Source organism: Pleurodeles waltl, chromosome 1_2, assembly GCF_031143425.1.
Source record: "Pleurodeles waltl isolate 20211129_DDA chromosome 1_2, aPleWal1.hap1.20221129, whole genome shotgun sequence".
NCBI classification, from domain to species: domain Eukaryota; kingdom Metazoa; phylum Chordata; class Amphibia; order Caudata; family Salamandridae; genus Pleurodeles; species Pleurodeles waltl.
Window position 1 is genome coordinate 983,081,933 of NC_090437.1, and position 22,385 is coordinate 983,104,317.

Consider the following 22,385-nt stretch of genomic DNA (forward strand, 5'->3'; position numbering starts at 1 on the left):
AGAACAAACATTTTATCTTTATCAACCTAGCTGGTTGTGATATGGAGTTTCAGCTACTGTAACACCCATGGGAACAACACAACTCAATCAACCCATAGGCTCCATTAGTCCCAAATGATAACTTGGATTTAGGGTCCAACTGCACCCCAAATTTCTCTCCAGAACCATATGAGCTAAAGAGGAACCAAATAGAGGCACCTTCAGGGGAGTCAAGGGCAACCAACTTAACAGGGATAAAAGGAGGTGGGGGGGGGGGGGGGGGGGACTGTCTGGATCTGGAGGAGGAACATGGGTGGCATAGGACCGAGCATTTAGGAATAATGCAGGCGGGCAAGCTGGAACTTAAGAGTGCAAAAAGTGATTTATTCTTTGATATAGTTCCACAGGACAGGCACAACTGGTTCAGGTGTGAGATGGACACCCTGCTAAAAGCAGTGCCCTTTCTTGCTTCACCTCACCAATCTAACTGCTCTGGCAGATTATGTTGACCTACAAACATATCACCAGCACATCGCCGCATCCTGATAAGGGAATTTTGCAGTGGTTTGTCATCACCTATGTACCTGTTCACTTATGATCAATACATACAAGGTCTATTCTCTGCTGCAAGGATCTTGTAACTACTGAGCTAACTAGTCTACCGAGTTGACCTCCACGCAGATGCTCTGCACAATGGACTTTGTGCCGATATTCCTGGCAGTCAGAAGTTACTTCTCCTTGCTAGCAGTTCCCTTTCTTGTCAGGCCACATCAAAAGAATGCTCCAAGACTTTTTCCCAATTAAGTGTAACCACAACCAAGGTCCAGGCCAATACCAAACATGCGCTGTGGACTAATGTGGATGCTCCCCGAAGTACAAATTACAGTATCAAATGGGGCCAATGTGAATTTTTAGTCGTAGACACTAGTGGGAGCAAAAATAATTGTTTCTTAAAATAAAAAATAAAATAAAAAAAAATATAAAGAAAAATTGAGACATTCTTCCACAAAGTACATTTTAATAACTTGTCAGAGATAAGCTTATGCAAGTTTATTCTGGCAAGAGCTGCTGTGAGAAGCAGGGAAATGGATGCTATATAGCAACTAAAACAAGCAAAGTGTTGTGGTACTGCACACTAAAACTTGTTCTACATGGATGGGGTAACAAATCTGAAGCTGGACAAAAACAATTATATCTTCTCACTCCCAATCAATCAGGAATTTGCAAAGCACACTTCAAGGAGGGGGGGGGGCATCCAGGTCTTGAGAAGTTTCCTGAAGGTAAGGAGGTCTTTGGTCTGGCGCAGGTGGGTGGGACAAGTGTTCCACGTTTTGGCGGCGAGGTGTGATCTACTGCAGTTTATAGTTTTGCAGTCGCATGGGATGGTTGAGAGGGTGAGGTCGGCGGAGCAGCAATGTCAGGTCAGGGTGAACGAGAGCCGTCTGTTGAGGTATTCTGGTCCGGTGTTGTGCGGTGCTTTGTGAGCATGGGTGAGGAGTTTGAAGGGGATTCTCTTGTTGACTGGGAGCCAGTGCAGGTTTCTCAGGTGGTCTGTGATGTAGCAGTGGCGGGGGATGTCCAGGATGAGGCATTTGGAGGCGTTTTGGATGCGTTGCAGGCTCTTCTTGAGTTTGGCTGCGGTTCCTGCGTAAAGGGAACTGCCATAGTCCAGTTTGTTGCTTACAAGGGCTTGGGTGACTGTTCTTGTGGTTTCGGTGGGTATCCATTTGTAGATCTTTTGAAGCATGAAGAGGGTGTTGAAGCAGGAGGAGATGGCGTGGACTTGCTGGGTCATGGATAATGGAGGAGTCCAAGATGAATCCTAGGCTGCGTGTGTGGTCGGTGGGAGTCAGAGCGGCTCCGAGAGTGGCAGGCCACCAGGAGTCATCCCATGCGGAGGAGCCAAAGATTAGGACTTCTGTCTTGTCGGAATTGAGTTTGAGGCAGCTGCTCTTCATCCATTCGGCGATGGCCTTCATTCCTTCGTGGAGGTAAGTCATGGCGGAGTCCTTGGTGAGGGAGAGGATCAGCTGGGTGTCGTCAGCTTACCAGATGTTGAGGTTGTGGGATCGGGCGAGGTTAGCGAGTGGGGCCATGTAGAGATTGAAGAGGGTCAGGCTGAGGGACGAACCCTGGGGTACGCCATAGATGATTTTGGTTGCCCCTGCGCAGAAGTGGGGGGGGGGGGGAAGGAAGTGAGGAGGGATGAGATGCGTACTATCTGGGTTCTGCCAGTGAGATAGGAGGTGACCCAGTCCAGGGCTCTGTCGCGGATTCCTGCACTGCTGAGGTGTGAGTGTAGGGTGTGGTGGTAGATGGTGTCTAACACAGCCCAGAGGTCCAGGAGGATTAGGGCCGCGGTTTCGCCATTGTCCAGTATGGTTCTGATGTCTGTGGTGGCGATGAGGGCAGTTTCGGTTCTGTGGCTTCTGTGGAATCCGGATTGGGAAGGGTCCAGTTCTCCTTGAGCAAGCAGGTTAGTTGTCTGTGGACAGCCTTCAATGACTTTTGCCAGGAAGAGGAGCAGGGAGATAGGCCGGAAGTCCTTGAGGTCCTTTGGGTCTGCTTGGGTTTTTTGAGGAGGGTGTTTATCTCAGCATACTCCCAAATACTTGAATGCAATTTCCAATCCAGCCCCACAATTATGTAGCGGTTTAGCTAATTTATTCTAAATTAAATTTCAACCTTAATTGCTCACACATAATTGAGATGCCCTCATAATGTAGTTGATTCAGACAAACAAGCCACTGTTCTACTAGAATGAATTCTGAAGAATGCCAACTGCAAGCAAAGTCTGGGTTTGCTAGGAGTTTCAACTTTTTCATGGCCAGAAATGGAGATACCAGAAAGTTGTAGATCATGTATTACTAGAATTCCCTAGAAGAATGTCTCCCAATTGAATGTAAGTGGAAACTGCTTAAAACTGATCCAGTGTTAATCCTCCCCAGTGACTTATGGCTAATATACACTGTAAATGCTTTTGAATTTCAGCCATTCCATATTTTATTTATTTTTTAAAGATTAAAATGAGTTTGAATGATACAGGGATCTAGGCCACAAAAACGAAACCTCTGAATAGCACTGGTAACAGATATTGGATTGTGGCGCCTGGGGAAATTCAGTCTGGTGAGTACATTTACTTTGATGGTGGTCAAACACCAAGGTCATGGTTTCTCCAACCCACCTTTTAAGATCAGAAAACAATCTGATTAGCAACTTGGAATAGTAAGCATGTAAAGCATACACTATGTAATTAAATTGCTTAGTTTCTAGTCAGTTTACAGCCAGTTAGTTTCCTAGCATACAAAGATATTTAGCACAACAGGATTACTGAACTTTAAATCTTGAAATACTATGAACGCTATGGGAACAGACTTGGGATTCCTCATCATGCAAAGATGATCTGCAAGCAAAGTTGCATTGTAAAATTTACCCCAGATTTCCAGGTCACCAATGTATTGAGTTTGATGCATTGTGAGCAAGCACTACCTCGATCTGTTAATAGGGGGAAAATACTACTGTCCAATTTGATGTTACTTTATTCAGATTCTATCAATGTTTCAGCCTGAAAGGTCAAATTGCAAAATTAGGTGAGAGGTCTGAAAATGTTTCAGCTAACTTTGTGCATTGAAAGTTCGTTATAATGCAATACACATCAAATAGGTAGGTTTAACATGGTCGAACTGGTGGCAGTCAAGACCCATCAATGTGTTTTAGTGTGCGGTGTTTGCAAATGTTTTCTTTTTAAAATAATTATTTTTTTGTTTATTTATTGAAGTTTTACAAGTACAAAAAGAAGAGAATGAAGGTGAGGCAAGGACATTTGCTGCAAAAAAGCATTGATCCAAGAACAATTGACCAATTGCATACATGAAATTAGATGTGTCATTTGCCATTAGAAGCAGGGAGCGGGGAAATCCTATAGCGGGCATACAAAAAACAAGGGGAGAGAAGAGGAAGGGAGACCACTCTGCAAGCACCCAACAGGATAGTGCAACATATAGGGGGTCAAAGGCACTTGTGTCTCTGGAGCTTGCTGAGGCACACATGGGTGGGCAGAGGAATGAGCATTTAGGAATAATGCAGGCTTACTTCAAATAATCTCTAGTGATGCTTTTTTAATTGGGAGTCTTATCAGCTGGGAACAAGTGAGGTTCTGCGTTTATAATGGGTGGACAAGCAGGCAATTTGATTAATGAACCTTAAAAAGTAAGGTATCTCACAAGCAGAACAGTCTGGAACTGGAAGAGTTGGATGGAGGAAATTAAATATACAACACAAACCTAAGCCAGAAACAAGAAGCAATGCTGCACCACACTTAGTTGTACATTAACTAGAGTCTGTTTTGGCATGTGGATGTAATACAAGAGTTCAATCCCAGAGGTCGTTAAAACAAAATCAACTACATGTTTAGCCTTCACAAACTTTAGATGACAATTTAAAGCTGGAATAAAAACACTATAAATATATACATCCAATTATGTAGTCTTCCAAACAAGTTAGAAGACAATGAATAATTAAGATTGAAATGCTTGACGTAGCGCACACACATTGCTGCATGGTATCTGAATGATGAAATTGTCAGAACAAATGTAAAAGCCACCCAGTCGGATATATTAAAGCAGCCTTTCATTCGGTTTAGACAACAACTCAAGTGGAATGAAAAGCAAGTTAACTCAAAACATCAAGTATTTGTCTCATATTAATTTGTAATTGAATTCCATGCACTTACAAAGATTGTCAGGTAGATTGTTGGGTCACAGAACTCTTGCCGTAGACAAAGCTTTTTAAAAGTAGTTCTGCTGTGCAAAGTGTGCACAGCTAGGATAGGACTTTAATGGGATTAGGGAAAATTAAGTGGTGTAACATTTTACCAAATCCCTACTCGTGATGCATCAGATAATCTCCTGTGTGTCTTTACTAAACAAAAAAAACTACTGCACATTTTTGGATCATATTTATTTGAATGTAATATATACACACACACACATTTTCAGTCATTCAAAATCAAACAACATTCTCATCTATTTAGCTAAATGATATATTTGAAACTGAAGGTACTGTCGCAGGACAGGCGTTTGCCCTTGCATCTCCCACACAGATCTTGACGATGGGGTCTTTTTGGGTCCACATGGCGAAGCTTTACAGGACACGTGCACCTGGTCTGCTTGCAACTCTGAAAATAGCAGAACAAGCTCTTTATTCCAATGTTAAGAACCCCTGTCTTGCAAACAAATTGACAATTCTACATTTGCGCCACTTGCTGCTACACACTTATTGTGCCTGGTTCCCAGCAATTAACTGCTATGAAGCAGTGGCCACTATATACAGTAAATGGGCAGATAAACCCAGATCAGGAAAACACCCATTGCTAGCAAGGCAACATTTTAATGCACTTAATCTGAAATGCAGTGCTCCCATCTGGAGCCAACAATCAATATGGTGATACACTAGCAGGAGAAACTTACTGCTTCAAAAACCTTCTCTCCACAGAAGTAATGGTGGATGGAGTACCATGTATAAGAGACTAACCTGCAAACCACATTCCATCTCAAATCAAACAATAAGGACCCAAGTTACTGACCTATTGTTCTGAAAGAAAAATATGGACCTTAAAGATCAGGCACATTTGTTAACTGCTGTTTAAAGAACTTTCAAAATATGGTCTGCTTACGAGTCTACCATAAAGCAAAAAATGAGACTGCCTGACACTAGTCAAGAAAAGCTTTGCCAACAAAATATTAAACATTTTAAACTAAGATAGTTCTTTAATGAAGGTTTGACAAATCCAAAAGGTATGGTAAACTATTTCATATATAGTGATCAATATTTTAAAAAAACAATATGAGTCATTAGGACACCATGACCTGTCCGGTCACAAGATTTTAAAACCCAAGACAATTTGATCCAAATGTGTTGCGCCTCAAATTAACCCAGGTGTTCCCACTGCTGCATCTGCAGTATTTACAAGGTCTCAAATCATTACCTGCCTAGCTGCCGCCTTTTGTAAAAAAACTAAACTAAGTTAAATCTAACTGTTTTATCTGGCTAACAACCCTTCTCCTTTAACGACTAACCGCAACGAACCTCAAGGGTCCAATACACTCCAACCAACTCCACTGCAGCAAAAATGTTGCTTCTGACAGATGTTCATTATATATTTTTCTATGTAGGTCTTAAACAAAATCTTTGTTAGAGCAGCACTGGTTGTTAATAAATGCACAGGATTCTAACTTAATTCCATAGTCTGAACATGCTGACTTGATTACACCTATTGACAGTTGTTGGAAAGTGGGTTATTGGTAAGAGTAGGTAGGTAGGTACCTACACTTAACAGGCCACAATCCCCCACTAGGTCCAGTCAAGGTCTCAATCAATTAATCCTTGCTCAACCGTTGGTAGCTTGGCCCACCATCAGTTAGGCTTAACTTGGGAGACAGGTGTGTAAAGCATTTAATATCAACAAAACAGTAAACAAGTTAGGCACACCACACAAAATTCTGGCACCAATTTATAACAATAGGAAATATTTTTATCCTTAAGACACCAACGACAAAAATCCAATGAAGGGAACCAGGGACATGAATTTTTAAAGTTTAAGAGTAAAACTAGTGCTTAGAAGCAAATAGCGCTCATAGGGTTGAAATATTTTATTTTTTATTTATTTTTAAAGACATACTGGACAGTTTCAGGCCACCCCCGATGTAACACTTACTTTCAGAAGTGTTTTCTGATTCAGGAAAGTGGTCAACAGCACCAGCCAAGGGTTCTGAGGCTCTGGTTTGCCTCTTGGGTGTGAGGCTACAATTCCCACAGTACAACTCTTCAATTTATGGAACTTTTTACAACACAGTTGCTCCAAACTTCCAGATCTTCTGCCAGAGGCCCTTTTTGGGTCCTTTAAGTGTCCACAAGCTTGATCAAAGATTCCAGAAGCTGCAAGTTGCTTCTTGGGAAATTAGGACTACAGTTCCCAGAATGCACCTGGTCCGAATCCTCAAATGGCCACTGGACTCTTCTTGCAGGACTTGATGCAGGGGACTCTGGTTAGCTCCTTTGTACCTGTAGCTTACAGGGATTCCACTCCTGAGTTGCACAAGCAAGGCAAAGTCATTTTCTTGGTGAAGCCCAAAGTGTGCAGCTGGTGCAGTCCTTGCGAGTGCAGTTATTTAGGTGCTGACCAGGTGTTCAGCAGGACAGTCCTTCTCCGTAATCTTTTTCCAGCAGGGATATGAATTGTTGGGCAGCACTGCCATATTTATCCTTGCTCCTGGGTTGGTCAGGAGGGGGGTACCACTGACCAATGGGGTGCAAAGTGCAACCCTCTGAGGTGACCACTTCCTTTAAAGTGTGGCATAATAATAATAATAATAATTATAATAATTATAATAATAATTATAATTATAATAATAATAATAATTATAATAATTATAATAATAATTATAATAATAATTATAATAATTATAATAATAATTATAATAATAATAATAATAATTATAATAATTATAATAATAATTATTATAATTATAATAATAATTATAATAATAATTATAATAATTATAATAATAATAATTCCCAGAAAGCAATGCTCTTCGAAAAAAATCTAAACGGAGGAAATCTCTCCTTGAAGGTTACAGCTGGCTGAGCCCACCCACTGGTGTGGTCAAGTTTCCCCTCACACACCACTACCAGCCCCTCTCCTAATCTAAATATTGGAGCTCCCATCTGGCTGGGGGAAAACAGGAAATGGGGGTGGTCTGGTTTCTGTCCCAGGTGGCCTTTGAAAATCAGTTTGGGAGAGTGACCAATGCTGCTCTGCCATCTGCTGCTCTGCCATCTGCTGCAGCAGTTCTCCCACCAGATTCTTCCTTTGTTTCAGCCACGGGCACTTCAAACCTCATTAATGGAGCTTGGCTCAGGCTGCCAGAGACTGACCAGTGAGGAAAGTACACTACAGGGCTGATTTTGGTAACTTTCAGAAAGAGCTCTAAAAGTTTGTACTAGCTATATGTTAAACAACTTGCCAAGTTTGGATTTATTCAAACTTAATAGTTCTTTTTCTGGTGGAAATGAGACTTAAAGTCTCCCAACGTTAGCCTATGGAGTTAATGCCTGACAATTTGGAAAAGTCCTTTGGTGTTCCCCCTGAATCCCCCCCCCCCCCCCCCCCCCCTGCACCATGGCTTATAAAACAGTTTATAGAGTTCCTGCTTATATTTACACTGCACCCCACCCCTTGGGGCAGTTAAGTCAGACTTTAGGGGCAACACATGTAAAAATAAGGTAGTTTGGAATTAAAAGTACTTCCAAAGTTCTAAAGTCAAATTTGGGGCTAATTAACGTAAAAGCAGCCAGAAAGGCAGACCTACCTTTAAAATGATGCTGGACACCACAGCAGTGCACATATAGATGAACTAACTATACTGGGGTCCCTAAACCCACGTCCTACCATATACTAGTGACTTATAGGTAGGTTGTCAGGACCATTTATAATTGGGCCTAATTTGCATATATCATTTAAACAGAGCACTGACCCTGGGACTGGTTAGACTGTACCTTGGGCAAGGCTGAGTCGGAAAACACCAGTATCGGCTAAAAAAAAAAAAAAAAAAAAAAAAAAAAAAGGGGGCAAAAATTGAGGGGGCTTCTGCAATCAGCCCAGTTCTCACAACAGTATTAGACGTGGGCAATTGAACAAACCATAGACCATGCAAAACCATAAAGACCTCACAAGGTCCTGGTGTTGCACTTTTGCAGCAGGTGCTAAGCCCAGCCACACCAGCGGGCTACTGTTTTATCATACACGAGGAATGTCTGGTAATAGTAATGGATCCCACAGATTCAGGAATTTTCTACTTACTGAAAATGTGAAGAGAAACCTGAATTTGTAGCCTAAGTTTGATGTTTACAGGGCATTATGGGTGAGGAAAGTCGTGAGAAAAGGTCATGTATCCATATGAGTCACACCATCTTAGACTCCCCTGGGTGCCTAGTTTGCTGTAAGGCATGGGTTTAGTAGCTTTTCCTGTTGCAGACTGACCTCAAGCCTACCCACACTTTGGACTATGGAAAGAAAAAAAGAAAAAAACACAACAACAACAACAACACACACACATAGATATCTATCTATCTATCTATCTCATACAGTAGAATAGAAATGTTCTTCACTTGCCATGGGGTTGGGAATGAATTAGTCCTCAAGGAAGCAGACTGTAGGGGCTTTAGGGGTGCTGCTTGATGTCCTGAAGGACTGGCCCATTATTTCTTTGAACACTGTCATCCAGTGGGATTTCTTCCCCTCACCTGCAGGGCAGCAGAGTAGAGGGACACTCGATTTCCCATCTTTTTTTTTAGGGTGGGGTGTAATCCAATGCCTGGGTGGGACATCCATTTTAAGACCATTTTGAAATACCTGGTTGTTTTTGCCCCTGGGAGAGGGGCCAGATTACAGGCCACAGCGTAGTCTGTGCAGAGACTTTAAATTGATCTAACCATTCGGAAATACAGTAGGGCATGAATCTTAGCTGTGCAACAGGTGTGAGAAGTGGGTTTTGTATGCCTTTCAGAGGATAAGCATGCATTCCTGCCAACGTCTGATGGCATTAAACTCTCGGAACTCTGATACCCAGATTACAGACAGCTAAACCTTGCAATCTTGAGTAGAGCTGGCCTGTCCTCAGTGGGAGCTTCTTGTGATGGCAGGCGGACCTCTCCAGGAGCACTGAACAGGGCAGTCTGTCCCAGACTGGTGCTACTAGAAAGAGTCAGACATCTGCCTCAATTTCCTTGAAAAGAATGGATGAGTAGAGGTTGGGGAGGGGGAGAAAATCAAATCCTGACCAGTACATTTATATTTCATTGTCCATGGACTAGGGGTGCCGGTACCTGAAGTTTTGACATTTTGCAATTTCAGTAGCAACCAATAGGCTCATGGTTAGGGTTGCCAACTGAATTCACATCCAGCCAACTCTCCACCAGCAGGTGAATGTTGCAGATTGTTGCCCAGTGCTAGATTTCCTGAACAAGTGCTGAGGGGCAAAATTGGGTTTCCCTCTGCTTTTGGATCTATACAGAACTGTCATATTATCTGTTTAAGAGCACTGTCTCATCCCATGCAAGTTTGAGGAAGACTCAGGGTTAGATAGATGGCTAGCAGATCCAGGCAACTGGTGTGGTACTCCTGTGCTGAAGAGTCCAGGTGCCTTGTACAGCCATTCCATGGAGATGAGCACCCCATCAGAGATGTGTCTATGGTGATGGTCACTTGCAGAAGGGGGCCTAGAAGGCCTGTGGAGCAACAGGTTGTTGCGGTTCCACCGTAGGAGAGCGCAGAGCCCTGATTTTTACCAAAACTAGATCTTCCCAGTGCCCTTCCATTTGTGCCCATTACCTTAAAAAGCATGCCTGGAGTAGTTGCATGTGTAATCTAGTGTGTGGCTTTATACAAGGTAATCATCCAACACAGTTCTTAGAGTTTGGGGACTTTGTGTCCAAGAGAAACCACGGCTGTTGGAAGGCAGTCACTCCTATTTAGGATATGCTTTTCCTGTCATGTTCCTATCTGAGCCAAAAAGGGCTGGCTCTGCTGAGGCTGAAGGTGCGATGTTGGTGAACACTAACATGTGGAGCATGGACACTGATGTTCAAGTGTGTGGTAGGCATGGTTTGCTGCTGCTCTTGATAAGCCAACTGTCCATGTATGGGAAGGTATGCATGGCATTTCTGTGCAGGTGCACGGTTGTGCACATTGTTAGCACTCTTGGAATCCTAGTGACTGAACAGTATGCCTTGAATTGGTGGTGTTAGCCACTTTACACAAATAAAGGTAAAAACAATGGGTTGTGTGGAGGGAGGAGGGTGGAAGAGATGTGAAAGTACGCATTCTTCAGATCCAACAGTGACAGTATTGCCTTGGAGCAGCAGGATGACCTCCAACAGGCTGAGCCTGTGAAAGCGTGGAGCGCTGGGGATAAATCTGTTCAATGGTGCGGGGAGTGGCCAAAATGGCGGCCAGGACAGAAGCTTGAGTCAGAGCTCCGACCCGAGCCTACTAGAAAATATCCTGCCGGGCGATCCCGGGCAGCTGCACGGAGCGCGGAGGAGCAGGGGGCCGGTGCGGCACCCAGGAGTGATCTGCTGTCGTCCGTGTTGCCGTGGGAACCGGGCCGCGGAGGAGCTGGTGGCCGTGCCGATGCAGCACACCAAGTAAGGCGGGGCTGACTGAGCCGGCCCCGGAGGATCCCAACCCGGGTCGGCGATCGAGTCCGGGGGAGCGCCCTCCCACCGGATCACGGAGCCTGCTGTGGAGAGTGGGTTGGCGCACTGCTCCCCTTCTCCCCCCTTGTGTTTAAACTGCCGGTGGAGAGCCTTACCGGCTGCCGCTCCACAACGGGAGGAGCGGCATCAGGAAACACCGCCCGACCCGCGGATTGACTGTCTGCAACTGCTGCGGAGCCCCCCTTCTGCCCCCTGCGTGAGGTGGGGCAGGCTTCGGAGGAGGGGGGCTTCCCTCTCCGCCCCCCCCCCCCGACTTTGGCTGCAGGGCGGATCACGTTGGGGCCCCCCCTCTCCTGCACACACGGAGGGGGAAGTGGGGACAAAAATAAACAATCAAATTTAAAAAATAAGAAATAAAAAACGGCGGCACGAACAATAGGGAATAGGGTCAAGACCCCTGTGCAGACCTCGGCGACTGCAGTTGTCAGCTGCCAAAGGTTGAGGTGAAGACCGTGGGCACACCTACCAGCAGGCTGGCAATACCAGAAGCGGCAGAGCAGGGCACCTTTCTCACAGAGAACGCAACACACCACACAGCAGCACCCCATACGGAGAACTAAGGTGGTCGACTGCCCCTGTGTGATCATAAAGGACTGCGAGACCCGAGGTGCTGCAGGCAGAGGGAACTGGAAGATTGTGCTGAAAAATTACCCCCCACCCCGTTTCGAGCGCAGTGAGTACTGTAGGCCGGGCTGGTTCTGATATGCGGGGATCTCAGCTGAGGGCCACGGCGCGCAACCACCCTGCTCCGCTCATTGCGAGCGGCCTTCTAAGTGCACACAATGGCTGGAAGAACTAAATCTGCGAAAAACCAAGACCGACACATTGGGTCATTCCACAAGTGACCAGCAGCTGGCACCGACTCTACAAGCACTGGAAACCACACTACAGGCCCACTCAACCCAATTTGAAAAAGTATTACAAGCAATAATGGACACTAAAACCTCTCTGGAGAGCAGGATAGACTCAGTATCACAAGACCTAAATTTGCTTAGAGTGGACCATCGTAACTTGGCAGAGAGAGTGAAGTCAACGGAATCTGAGCTAAAAGAATTGAACCCCTCGGTCTTGGCTAACCAAAAACTACAACGACTGGATGTAGTGGTAAAAATACTATGGCGCCGCGCCGAAGAGGCGGAAGGCAGATCCCGGCGCAACAACGTCCGCTTCCTGGGATTCCCCGAAAAGCCAACAGCAGAATATAAAAATAATTTTGGAGCAATGGCTGACAGAGGAGGTATTAAGTGGGACTCCGTCGAGGTTTTCCCTCTGTGGAAAGGGCACACAGGGTACCAGGGAGACCCCCGGGTCAACCACCCAGACCTCTGATTGCGAGACTTTTAAATTACAGAGACCGCGACTTAATCCTATAGCAATTCCGCAGCAAAGGCCCATTAGGAGGCCTCAGAAATCAACGCTTATCCAGACTTCACTCAGGAGGTGCAGAGACAGCGCAGTTCATTTGTAAAAATCAAACAACGCCTCCGTGAGCACAACATTAAATACGCCCTGCTGTTCCCCGCAAAGCTGAGTAATATCAGACAAGCGCACCCACGCATTCAACTCTCCCGAAGATGCTTGGACGTGGCTGCACGCCAAGGGCTTGGCGCGAACCAAATCCGGAATAGATGAAGGAGAGGAATGGCTACCCGCCCCAGCGCGGAAGCATGCCAAGAAAAAACCCAAGGGCCAGCCCACTGAACAACAGGCAGCTGAGGAAAGGGCAAAGGCCTTGAAAGAAACTCCTCTGCACACGCAAAACACCTTTGGGGCACTGCGGGAGGCCTCGACGGACAGCCCAGATTCCAATTCCGATTCGACCAGCTCGGCCTCCACGCTCAGTCACCTGCGGGACCGAAGCTCACGCCTCGAACAGCAGACGAACTGTAGCCGTGGGACGCCGGGTGCCCCCTACGTCCTCCTCCTTCTCTTGCCTCCCCCACCACCCCCCCGGCAGAGGGGAACGACAAACCTGCAAGGAGGTACAGATTAACTTTACACGTGCCTGCACGCTGAAGAACTCTGCTAAGGCCTTTGAGAATCCTCTGACTATTCAGCTGCTTCTACTGAAGAGTAGGTTTAATGGCGGTGGCCGTCCTGTCGGGGTGAGGGGGCCGACCCGGGAGCGCCCAGATGTACATGCAGTCTATGGCTGCGGAAAGTTGTGGGCCCCACACGTGAGCCGCAAATGGTCGCTAACATGGCTGCCCCTCAGGTATCCATATGGACGCAAAGTTTGTTATGTATTAATGTGTTTGGTAGCTTGAACTCAGTTAATAAGTTGGGGTTGAGTGTCAGTAGGGGGAGTATATGGGGATTAATAATTAAGTCGAATATTAAAGGTTAACATAAAACACTGGTAATACTGCTAGCGATGTCACATTGGAGTACACACCTAATCGGGCTGGAGGGAACACAAGAGCACACAGACAATAGCTGGGGATACGGACAGGCGCTACACAACACGAAATGGCGTTAAACGCTAATCTCTCTCTGCATAAATATGATATTATTACGTGGAACGTGAGAGGCCTGGGCGCCCCAAGCAAAAGAACCCGTGTATATGATTGCCTCAGACGCCAGGGCGCACATATAGCTATACTACAGGAGACACTGCCTGGAACCTGACTTGCGGGAACTACGAGAAAGATGGGGCAGACAAGTGGTGGGCACAACGTACTCGGCATTCGCCAGGGGAGTGCTGATTTGGATAGCAAGCGGGGTTCCCTTTGGCCAAACCTCACAGACAATAGACCAAGGGGGGCAGATATGTGGTACTAGAGGGGCACCTAGACGGGAAGCAACTGTCAATTGGCATTTATGCTCCCAACAGTGCGATAGTTGAATTTCTGGGCACACTCACCCCAGCATTATTAGCACACCCTGACGCCCCAGCTATCTGTGGGGGCGACTTTAATAGCATCCCGAACACAGAATTAGACAGGTCAACCTCTACCCTAAAAGCAATACCAAATAGAACAGCTAGAAGCCCCTTACTTAATTGGGCGGCAGACATGAGAATATTTGACATATGGCGCACAAAACACCCCCAGCAGAGGGAATACTCATTTTACTCAATACCTCACAAGGTACACACAAGGATAGACATAGTATGGGTGACCCTGGATATCTGCAACCTGACGAACAAGTCAGAATATCTGGCCAAAACATTATCAGATCACTCTCCACTTAAAATAACTCTGAACTGGGGCAGCGGACTCTCGCAGATACCTACTTGGCGAATGCAGGGTGAGGCCCTCCAGGACCAGGCGTTTAGAGAAGGATTAAATGCAGCAGTAAAGCAGTATTGGGAGATCAACAAGGAATCCACCAGCTCCAGAGCGTCAGAATGGGAGGCACACAAGGTCGTAGTCAGGGGGTATTGCATTTCAACCAGCTGGGGAGTTAGGCGCACGCTACACGCGGAAATAAATAAGCTAGAAAAGGAACTGGGGGAAATAGAAAAAGGGGTAGCAAATAATATGACTCCATACACAGCGCTAAAAGAGACACGAACAAAATATAACCAAGCAGACGTCCGCCTTCGACGGCACGATCATAAATACCGTTTAATGCGCCTACATTCAGAGGGCGATAGGTCCGGCAGATTGCTGGCGTGGCTCCTCCGAGAAAACAGTCAGCGATTCCCCCATAGGGACTATAAAGGGATCTGCAGGCAAAATGCTCACCACACAGGAAGAGATTAACGTAGCGTTCAGGGAATATTACACAAACCTATACACCAAACGCACAACATGCACACCTCTACAACTACAGAATTTCCTAGCGGGCTCCCCAATGGCGCATTTATCACTGATAAACAGGCAGACCCGAGAGGCTCCATTGACACTGGAAGAGTTAGATAGAGCAGTGTCGCAGATGCCCAGGAATAAAGCCCCGGGAACAGATGGACTTCCAATAGAATAGTACTCCACATTCTACACACTTGAAGCAGCACTTGCTAAAAGTGTTTGAGGAGGCATGGTCGAACAAAACTCTACCTCCAACATTAAATGAGGCAATGGTGGTGGTCCTCCCTAAACAGGGGCGCGATCCCTCCGATGTTAAATCCTACAGGCCACTATCCCTCCTGAACCTAGACTGTAAAATATTAGGCAAAATCTTGGCTAACAGGTTGGCCCCCCCTAATTCATATGGTGATACATGAAGACCAAAATGGCTTCATTCCAAAACGCAACACCTCCCTAAACATCCGCAGGCTCCTGGGGGTACTGGGCGACACCCCCCCCCCCCCGGAGGAACATGAAGAGATGGTACTGTCGTTAGATATCGAGAAGGCGTTCGACACTCTGGAGTGGGACTTCCTGTTCGCCACTATGCAGGGCATGGGAATAGGGCCTATTTATATACAATGGGTACAGATGCTGTACGCCAGACCACAAGCCAGGGTAAAAACAGGCGGGGTTATATCCCAGAGTTTCTCGATCACAAGAGGCACTAGACAGGGTTGTCCCCTGTCCCCCGTTTGCCATGGCGATGGAGCCGCTGGCTACCCGAATATGCGCTATGCAAGAGAGCTGGGGAGTGGTCAGGAGTGGGTTACACCACAGTATATCACTGTACGCAGATGATGCACTAGTATACTTACGGAACGGGACTGAGATAATACCCTTAGTAATGTCACTCCTGACCGAGTATGGGGACTTATCTGGACTGGTAGTGAACTGGGATAAATCGTGTATATTTCCGCTAACTAGATGGTCACCAGTAAGAAAAGAGAAAGCCCCGACTGGCCGCTTAAAATGGTGCTTCGAAACATTCAAATATCTGGGGGTGCACATATACCATAAAAATGAGGACCTTAGAGATGGGAACCTAGGGAGAGCTCTGACCTCTATGAAGGGATCCCTGCGGTTCTGGACCAAACTCCCACTCTCACACCTGGGCAGAGTGGCAGTGGCAAATATGCTATTGCTGCCAAGGCTACTATATTACTTCGCGGCACTGCCACTTTGGGTCCCGAGGAGCTTTTTCAGAGATCTGAATGCAGTATTGCTGCAGCTCATCTGGGGCAGAGGCAGGACGAGGGTCGCACTCCCCACACTGCAATACCCGCTCGCTGCGGGAGGGCTAGGGGCTCCCAACTTCGAACTTTACTATGCGGCTGCACAGCTACAGTGGATACTGAATTGGTTGCATAGGCCAACACAGGCGGAGTCCATGTGGATCCGGGGGCGGTTAAACGGGACACCACTGATCACATGGTTAATTAACAAAATTCCTAGAGGGGGACTCGGCAACCCACTGATGGCAGTAGCTCACATGTGCTGGCAAAGGTACATACAAAAGGGCCACAAAGCAATTCCATACTCGCCGCTCCTCCCACTGGAATCGATCCCGAGCTGGGTTGACGCAGCTGGACCACACTCACTTAAGCCGTGGACCGAGGCTGGAATAACAATGGTTGGGGACTGCTTTGAGGAAGGGAAACTGATGTCATTTGAGTCCATTCAGGCCCTTACGGCGGTGAGCCCCGGGTACTTCCTGTCCTACTATGCCATAAGCCACCTAATTAAAAGGATGTGGTCGGCTGGGGACGGGGAGCCACCGTGTTCTCCCACGCTGCACCATATTCTGCAATTTGTTTGTTTTGTACATTGCATATGTATATCCTTTACTTTCTTCCTTTTCTCGATCCTGTTGTGCTAGTGGAAACACAATGATAACAAATCCACAAAATCCTTTCAATGTAATTGCATATTCATGATGTAAAGACTTGCATTAAAAATTTAATAAAATATATTAAAAAAAAAAATCTGTTCAATGGTGCACGGTTGTGCACATTGTTAGCACTCTTGGAATCCTAATGACTGAACAGTATGCCTTGAATTGGTGGTGTTAACCACTTTACACAAATAAAGGTAAAAACAATGGGTTGTGTGGAGGGAGGAGGGTGGAAGAGATGTGAAAATACGCATTCTTCAGATCCAACAGTGACAGAATTGCCTTGGAGCAGCAGGATGACCTCCAACAGGCTGAGCCTGTGAAAGCGTTGAGCGCTGGGGATAAATCTGTTCAATGGCTGTAGGTTTAGGATTGACAAGAGGGCACCATCCTCTTTGGGGAGGAGAAATTAGAGTATGTATTGTCTGTTAAGGCAAGTATCTGCTATTTGTGTGTAGCACTTTAACCTCTTCCTGTAAGAGCTGAAGAGGATATGAGCAGAGGACATTGTAACAGGGTGGAATGCTGAGTGGAATGCTGAGTGGAATGGAGTGAAATTCCAGGCAGTACTATTTTTGCTCAATGGAGAACACCCACTGACTTGTGGTGATGTCTTTCTACTGAGAGAAGTACCTCAGTATAACCGCCAAACAGGCAATGTTAACAAGGGGGTTTAAGCATATGCACACAGTCTGTTGCCTGGCTGAGGTGCCTCTAATGGCCAATACCCCTGTGGGCCCCCAGCTGAAAGGTTTAGAGCTTATTTTGGGGAAGTGGAGGAAAGGGGCTTGAAAACAGTTGGTGTAGTTGATCCAGTAGACTGACACGAGACCGCTGAATTAAAGCTACCCCTGGTTTGTTGTCTGCCTAAGAGAGATCTGTGACTAGGAGACAGCAGGGCACTCATGGACTTGATGAGTGTCTTTTTGATGTTTTCGAACATCAGGTTCACCTGTGGGACGAACAGATGTTCCAGCCATTTAAGAGGATAACCCTCTTACTGATGCATGTTAGATTCTGGAGGGCCCCAGGCGCCTTTTGCTACTGTTGAGGCAATCTGAATGTGTTGGCTTTTTCTACTGGACTTCTGCATGGCTTAAACCATTAGGCTCAAGACCAAACATGGTTTTGGACATTACTAAGGTGAAGAATGGGAGGAACTTATGTGCTTGGCATTATTAGCCAATTGACTAGTGATTTCTCGTGGTTAGTACTTCCTGAGTTTATTAATCTTCACATTTAATTTCCCCTTTTTTTTAACTATAGTCATTTGAGTATAAAATGAAGACATCCATATTAGGTACTTACGTGTTTTGTTTGATCACACCACTTGGAATTTTGTTTTGGAGCAGAGCACTATACATTTCCTACTCTTTTGGCTGCATTGTATGTTCACATGGTATTTCTCAGTGCAGCCATGTACCAAGTCCACTCTCCTCAGAGTTGTGGACCCGAGGAAGAGGTATTTTTTATTTTTATTTTTTAAACTTTTGGCTCCAACACCTCTTGCTTCACACAAAACCTATTTTCCTTATATTGTCACAAATACAATTCATTGTCACCTTATTCTCTTTGACATACCTCATTCAGGAAGAAGGCACCATGGCACTTGCTTCGGCTGGGGGATCGGAGGAGAACGGAGTGAAGGAAGGTTTGGAGGGTCCACCGTCACAATCTGTAGTCTGAGGTGTCCTGGCATCGCAGCAGAGTGGGGTTGACTAGCCATGCTTGTTTCTATAAGGGGTTGGGGGATTGAGGCAGTTTCATAGTACCACATTTTGTTCTCTCCCTTGCCCCCTCCCACCTTTTCTCACCCCCCCTCCCCCAACCTGTTGTGTCACCACTGCATTCTGGCCAGGGGTATTTGGGGACTCAGTTCCATTGATTAGTGGTAGGAAATGGTTGGGCAGGAAAGGAGTAGGCTGCAGGTACAGTATTGGATTTACAGCATGTTGGTTTGTTATTTTGCTCTTCATCTGGGGAGGGGGCTGTTATGGTGGTTCATTTGACTTGTGTTTCTCTTGTTGGGGTCTTTGGCTTGTTCTCCCATTGCTGAGCTGTAGCAGACACTGGATCCCTTGAAGAGGGAACGCTGACTGGGACGCACTACCTGGACGACCGCTGGGAGGGGCTTTTATTTTCCACATATTACCCTCATGGCTGATCGATACAATATTACCAGGAAAGTAAGAGGGTTACAGGATTACTTTAAGAGGTTCAGGGTCCATATCTACCTTGGCCATCACAAAGTACAGAAAGCCTTTATCCAAGAAACACATCTCATGGGCTCTGAAACACAAACTCAATAGGAAAAGGCGAGGTCAGGTGTTCTCAGCCTCTTACTCCTCATACACCAATGGGGTTGATAAGTATAGCTCTGGGTGTCCCTTTTAGGCACACATACAGTGAGGAAGATGTGGAGGGACAGTATTTGTTGTTACTGGGCACCTTAGATGCATTGGTAATCACTGTACAGAATTCCTATGCTCTGAATATTGATGGCCAACAATTTTAGAGTAAAATGCAGGGACTTCTGGAGGACCGGATCGCGCATACTATGGGCAAAACATTTTAACAGTATACAGAAGGGCAATGGGGGGGGTATGGGGAGAAATCAGCATCCACCCAGGAAGGGTACCAAACTATTGGTGGTGGGGACACTGAAGACAGCAATGAGTAATCTGGGCCTGATAGATCGTGGTGGACCCTATACATGTGATGCCAGGAATAAATCTATTACTCATTAGCATACAACACCTAGACACGCCTGGACAGGTTTCTGGTAGGAGGCGATTTTTCAGACCATGCACCAATATCGTTGACTTTTCAGTGGGGAGACTCTGGGGGAAACAGGGGACCTGGCGGATGCCTGCTGACCTCCAGACTGACGCTACTGGTTGGGAAAAGTCTTGTAATGCCACTTCAGAATTATTTAACTGAGAAACGGGGTATTGTGGATACCAGAGCAGTTGAGTGGGAGGCCCTAAAGGCAGTGATGAAGGGAGAGTGTAGGGTACAGTCTATAGGGTCTGAAGGAGGTTTGCGGCAGATCAAGGAGCAGAGGCAGGCAGACCTTCAACCAAGTGAGGCAACCTTGGCAGAGGTGCGTGCTTCAATGACAAGAGTGCAGGGAACTGCATAGCACATGGAACACTTTAGATAAGTCAGGTCTGAAAACATAGTCCGCTCCTGAATAGGGAAGGGGAGAAAACAGGTAATCTACTTGCTTGGATTATCAGACGTTAAAAATACCTCCCATACTACATATAAATAATAATATACGTGGTGAGCCACAGACTAGGCAACAGGATATTCTGAATACCTTTCTGGAGCACTTCAGGAAGTTATATTGTGCAGGCCCACAAGATGCGGAGGGGAGAAGAGACAGGTTCCTGGCTGGAGTCTGACTTCTCTGGCTACAGCTGACAAACAGGATTTAGAGGAGGAGCTCACAACAGAAGAGATGGAAAACTGCCAGCAAGGCAGTTGGAGCTAAGGCTTGAGGGGAATGGTTTCCCTGTCGGGTTGTTCCCAAACTATTCAGCATTACTTATGGAAAATTGCTATAGGTTTTTTGGAAGCCCAGGGTAGAGAGTGCAAGAAGGTAGCCTCTTTTTGGCATGGTTACCCCCACTTTTGCCTGTTGTCAGTATGTTTTGACTGTTCACTGGGATCCTGCTAACCAGGACCCCAGTGACTGTGCTCTCTCCCTTTAAACTTGGTTGCTTGGACCATAAATACCCCACATTTGGCATACTGGTGCCCCCATGTAAGTCCCTAGTATGTGGTACCCAGGGCAGTGGGGGACCAGGGGTTCCTTATGGGCTGCAGAACGTATTATGCCACCCACGGGAGCCGATGTAAAATGTGTCTGCAGGCTTGCCATTGTAGCCTGCGTGAAAAGGTGCATGCACCCCTTTCACTTCAGGTCACTTGACCAGATCACTATGGTAGGCCTTCCCAGCCCAGAGGGCAGGGTGCGGGTACCTGTGTGTGAGGGCACCTCTGCATGAGCAGAGGTGCCCTTTACAAACTCCATTTCATTTCAGTGTGGGGACGCCATTTTACACGTGTACTGGACACAAGTAACTTCTTATGTCAAGCTACATAATGGTAACTACGAACCTAGGCATGTTTGGTATCAAACATGTTGGAATCTTACCTCACTACTGTTGCCAGTATTGGCTGTATGATTCAATGCACTCTGGGGGCTCCTTAGAGGACCCCCCGGCATTGCTCCTACCACCTTTCTGGGCAGCCCACACTACTACCACCCCTCAGGCTGGTTTCTGCCCTCCTGCTGCTTGCCCAGCTCAAGCCCAGTAAGGCAGAACAAAGGATTTCCTTTGTGAAAGGGGGGGGGGGGGGGGGGGGGCAACACCCTCTTCCTTTGGAAATTGGTGTTACCTGGCTTTTGAGGGGTAGCCTCCCCAAGCCACTGGTATGCTTTGAAGGGCACATTTGGTGCTCTGCTTGCATGAACTAGTCTACCAGTTCAGGGACCTCCAGTCCCTGCTCTGGCACGAAACTGGACAAATGGCAAGGAGAGTAACTCACCTGCCCATTACCACCCCAGAGGTGGTGCCCAGAGCTCTTCCAAATGGCCCCTTAATTCTGCCATCTTGAATCCAAGATGGGCAGAGGGCTCTGGGAGCATCAGAGTGGCCAGGTCAGGCAGGTGACGTCACAGCCCCCTCCTGATAGGTAGTCGCCTGGCTAGGTGACCAATCCTACTTCCAGGGCTATTTGGGTTCTCCCTCTTGGGTGGGTCATCAGATCTGACGTGCAAGACTCCAACAGGAATCCCCGGCAACGTGTACTTCAGTCACTGGAACCGCAACTGGACTCAACAGGAACCTACAGTCTGCAGCTACAGCAACAGCAACGCCTCTGCTCTGCAACATTGTTTCTCCAGCAAGTCTTCAGCCTGCACAAGAAGCAAGCAGGAATCTCCCTTGGAGTGCAGGAGTCACTTCCCTGCATCTGCAGGAACAAACTGAAACGATGACTGGCTGCGTGGATCTCCTCCCATTCTGAACTGCGTGGATACTGCATCATGGGTTATGGTCTGGAGTGGTCTCCTCTGCCAGCTTTGGTGAAGGTAAGCCCCTTGCCTTCCCAAGCAGGACAGTACCCCCATGCATCACATCTCTTGCAGCTCCAAAGGCTTATCATCCCCTCCAAGGGATGTTCAGGCTCTGTATAGCCCCTGCCCCAGCACTCTTCCCTGTGCAGTCCTCTGCGACGTGGGACCTCTCTTCAAGTGTGCTGCGTGGGCCTCTCTGCAACTCCTGGGCTCCGTATCTGTGTTGGTCTTCTATGGGGTCTGACTCTTCTTCTCTGGACTCTGCACTGCTGAGGGTCACCTGGGACTCTTCCCTTCACCGCAAACCACCCCCATCTCCCCCCCATGCGGGGAGTTCCCCTTGGGCATTGCTGGTCCC

At 46.8% G+C, this 22,385-nt stretch overlaps 1 protein-coding gene across 1 annotated transcript in view; it reads right to left on the reverse strand.

Moving 5' to 3' along the window:
- Positions 1-4,948: 4,948 nt before the first annotated feature.
- The window catches only part of ZAR1 (zygote arrest 1), an 85,796-nt gene continuing 68,359 nt past the window's right edge, over positions 4,949-22,385 (reverse strand). The window contains exon 4 of the mRNA XM_069201588.1: positions 4,949-5,155. Within this exon, the coding sequence (XP_069057689.1) occupies positions 5,012-5,155 (144 nt within the window). The 3' untranslated portion in view covers positions 4,949-5,011. The remainder of the gene's footprint in view (positions 5,156-22,385) is intronic.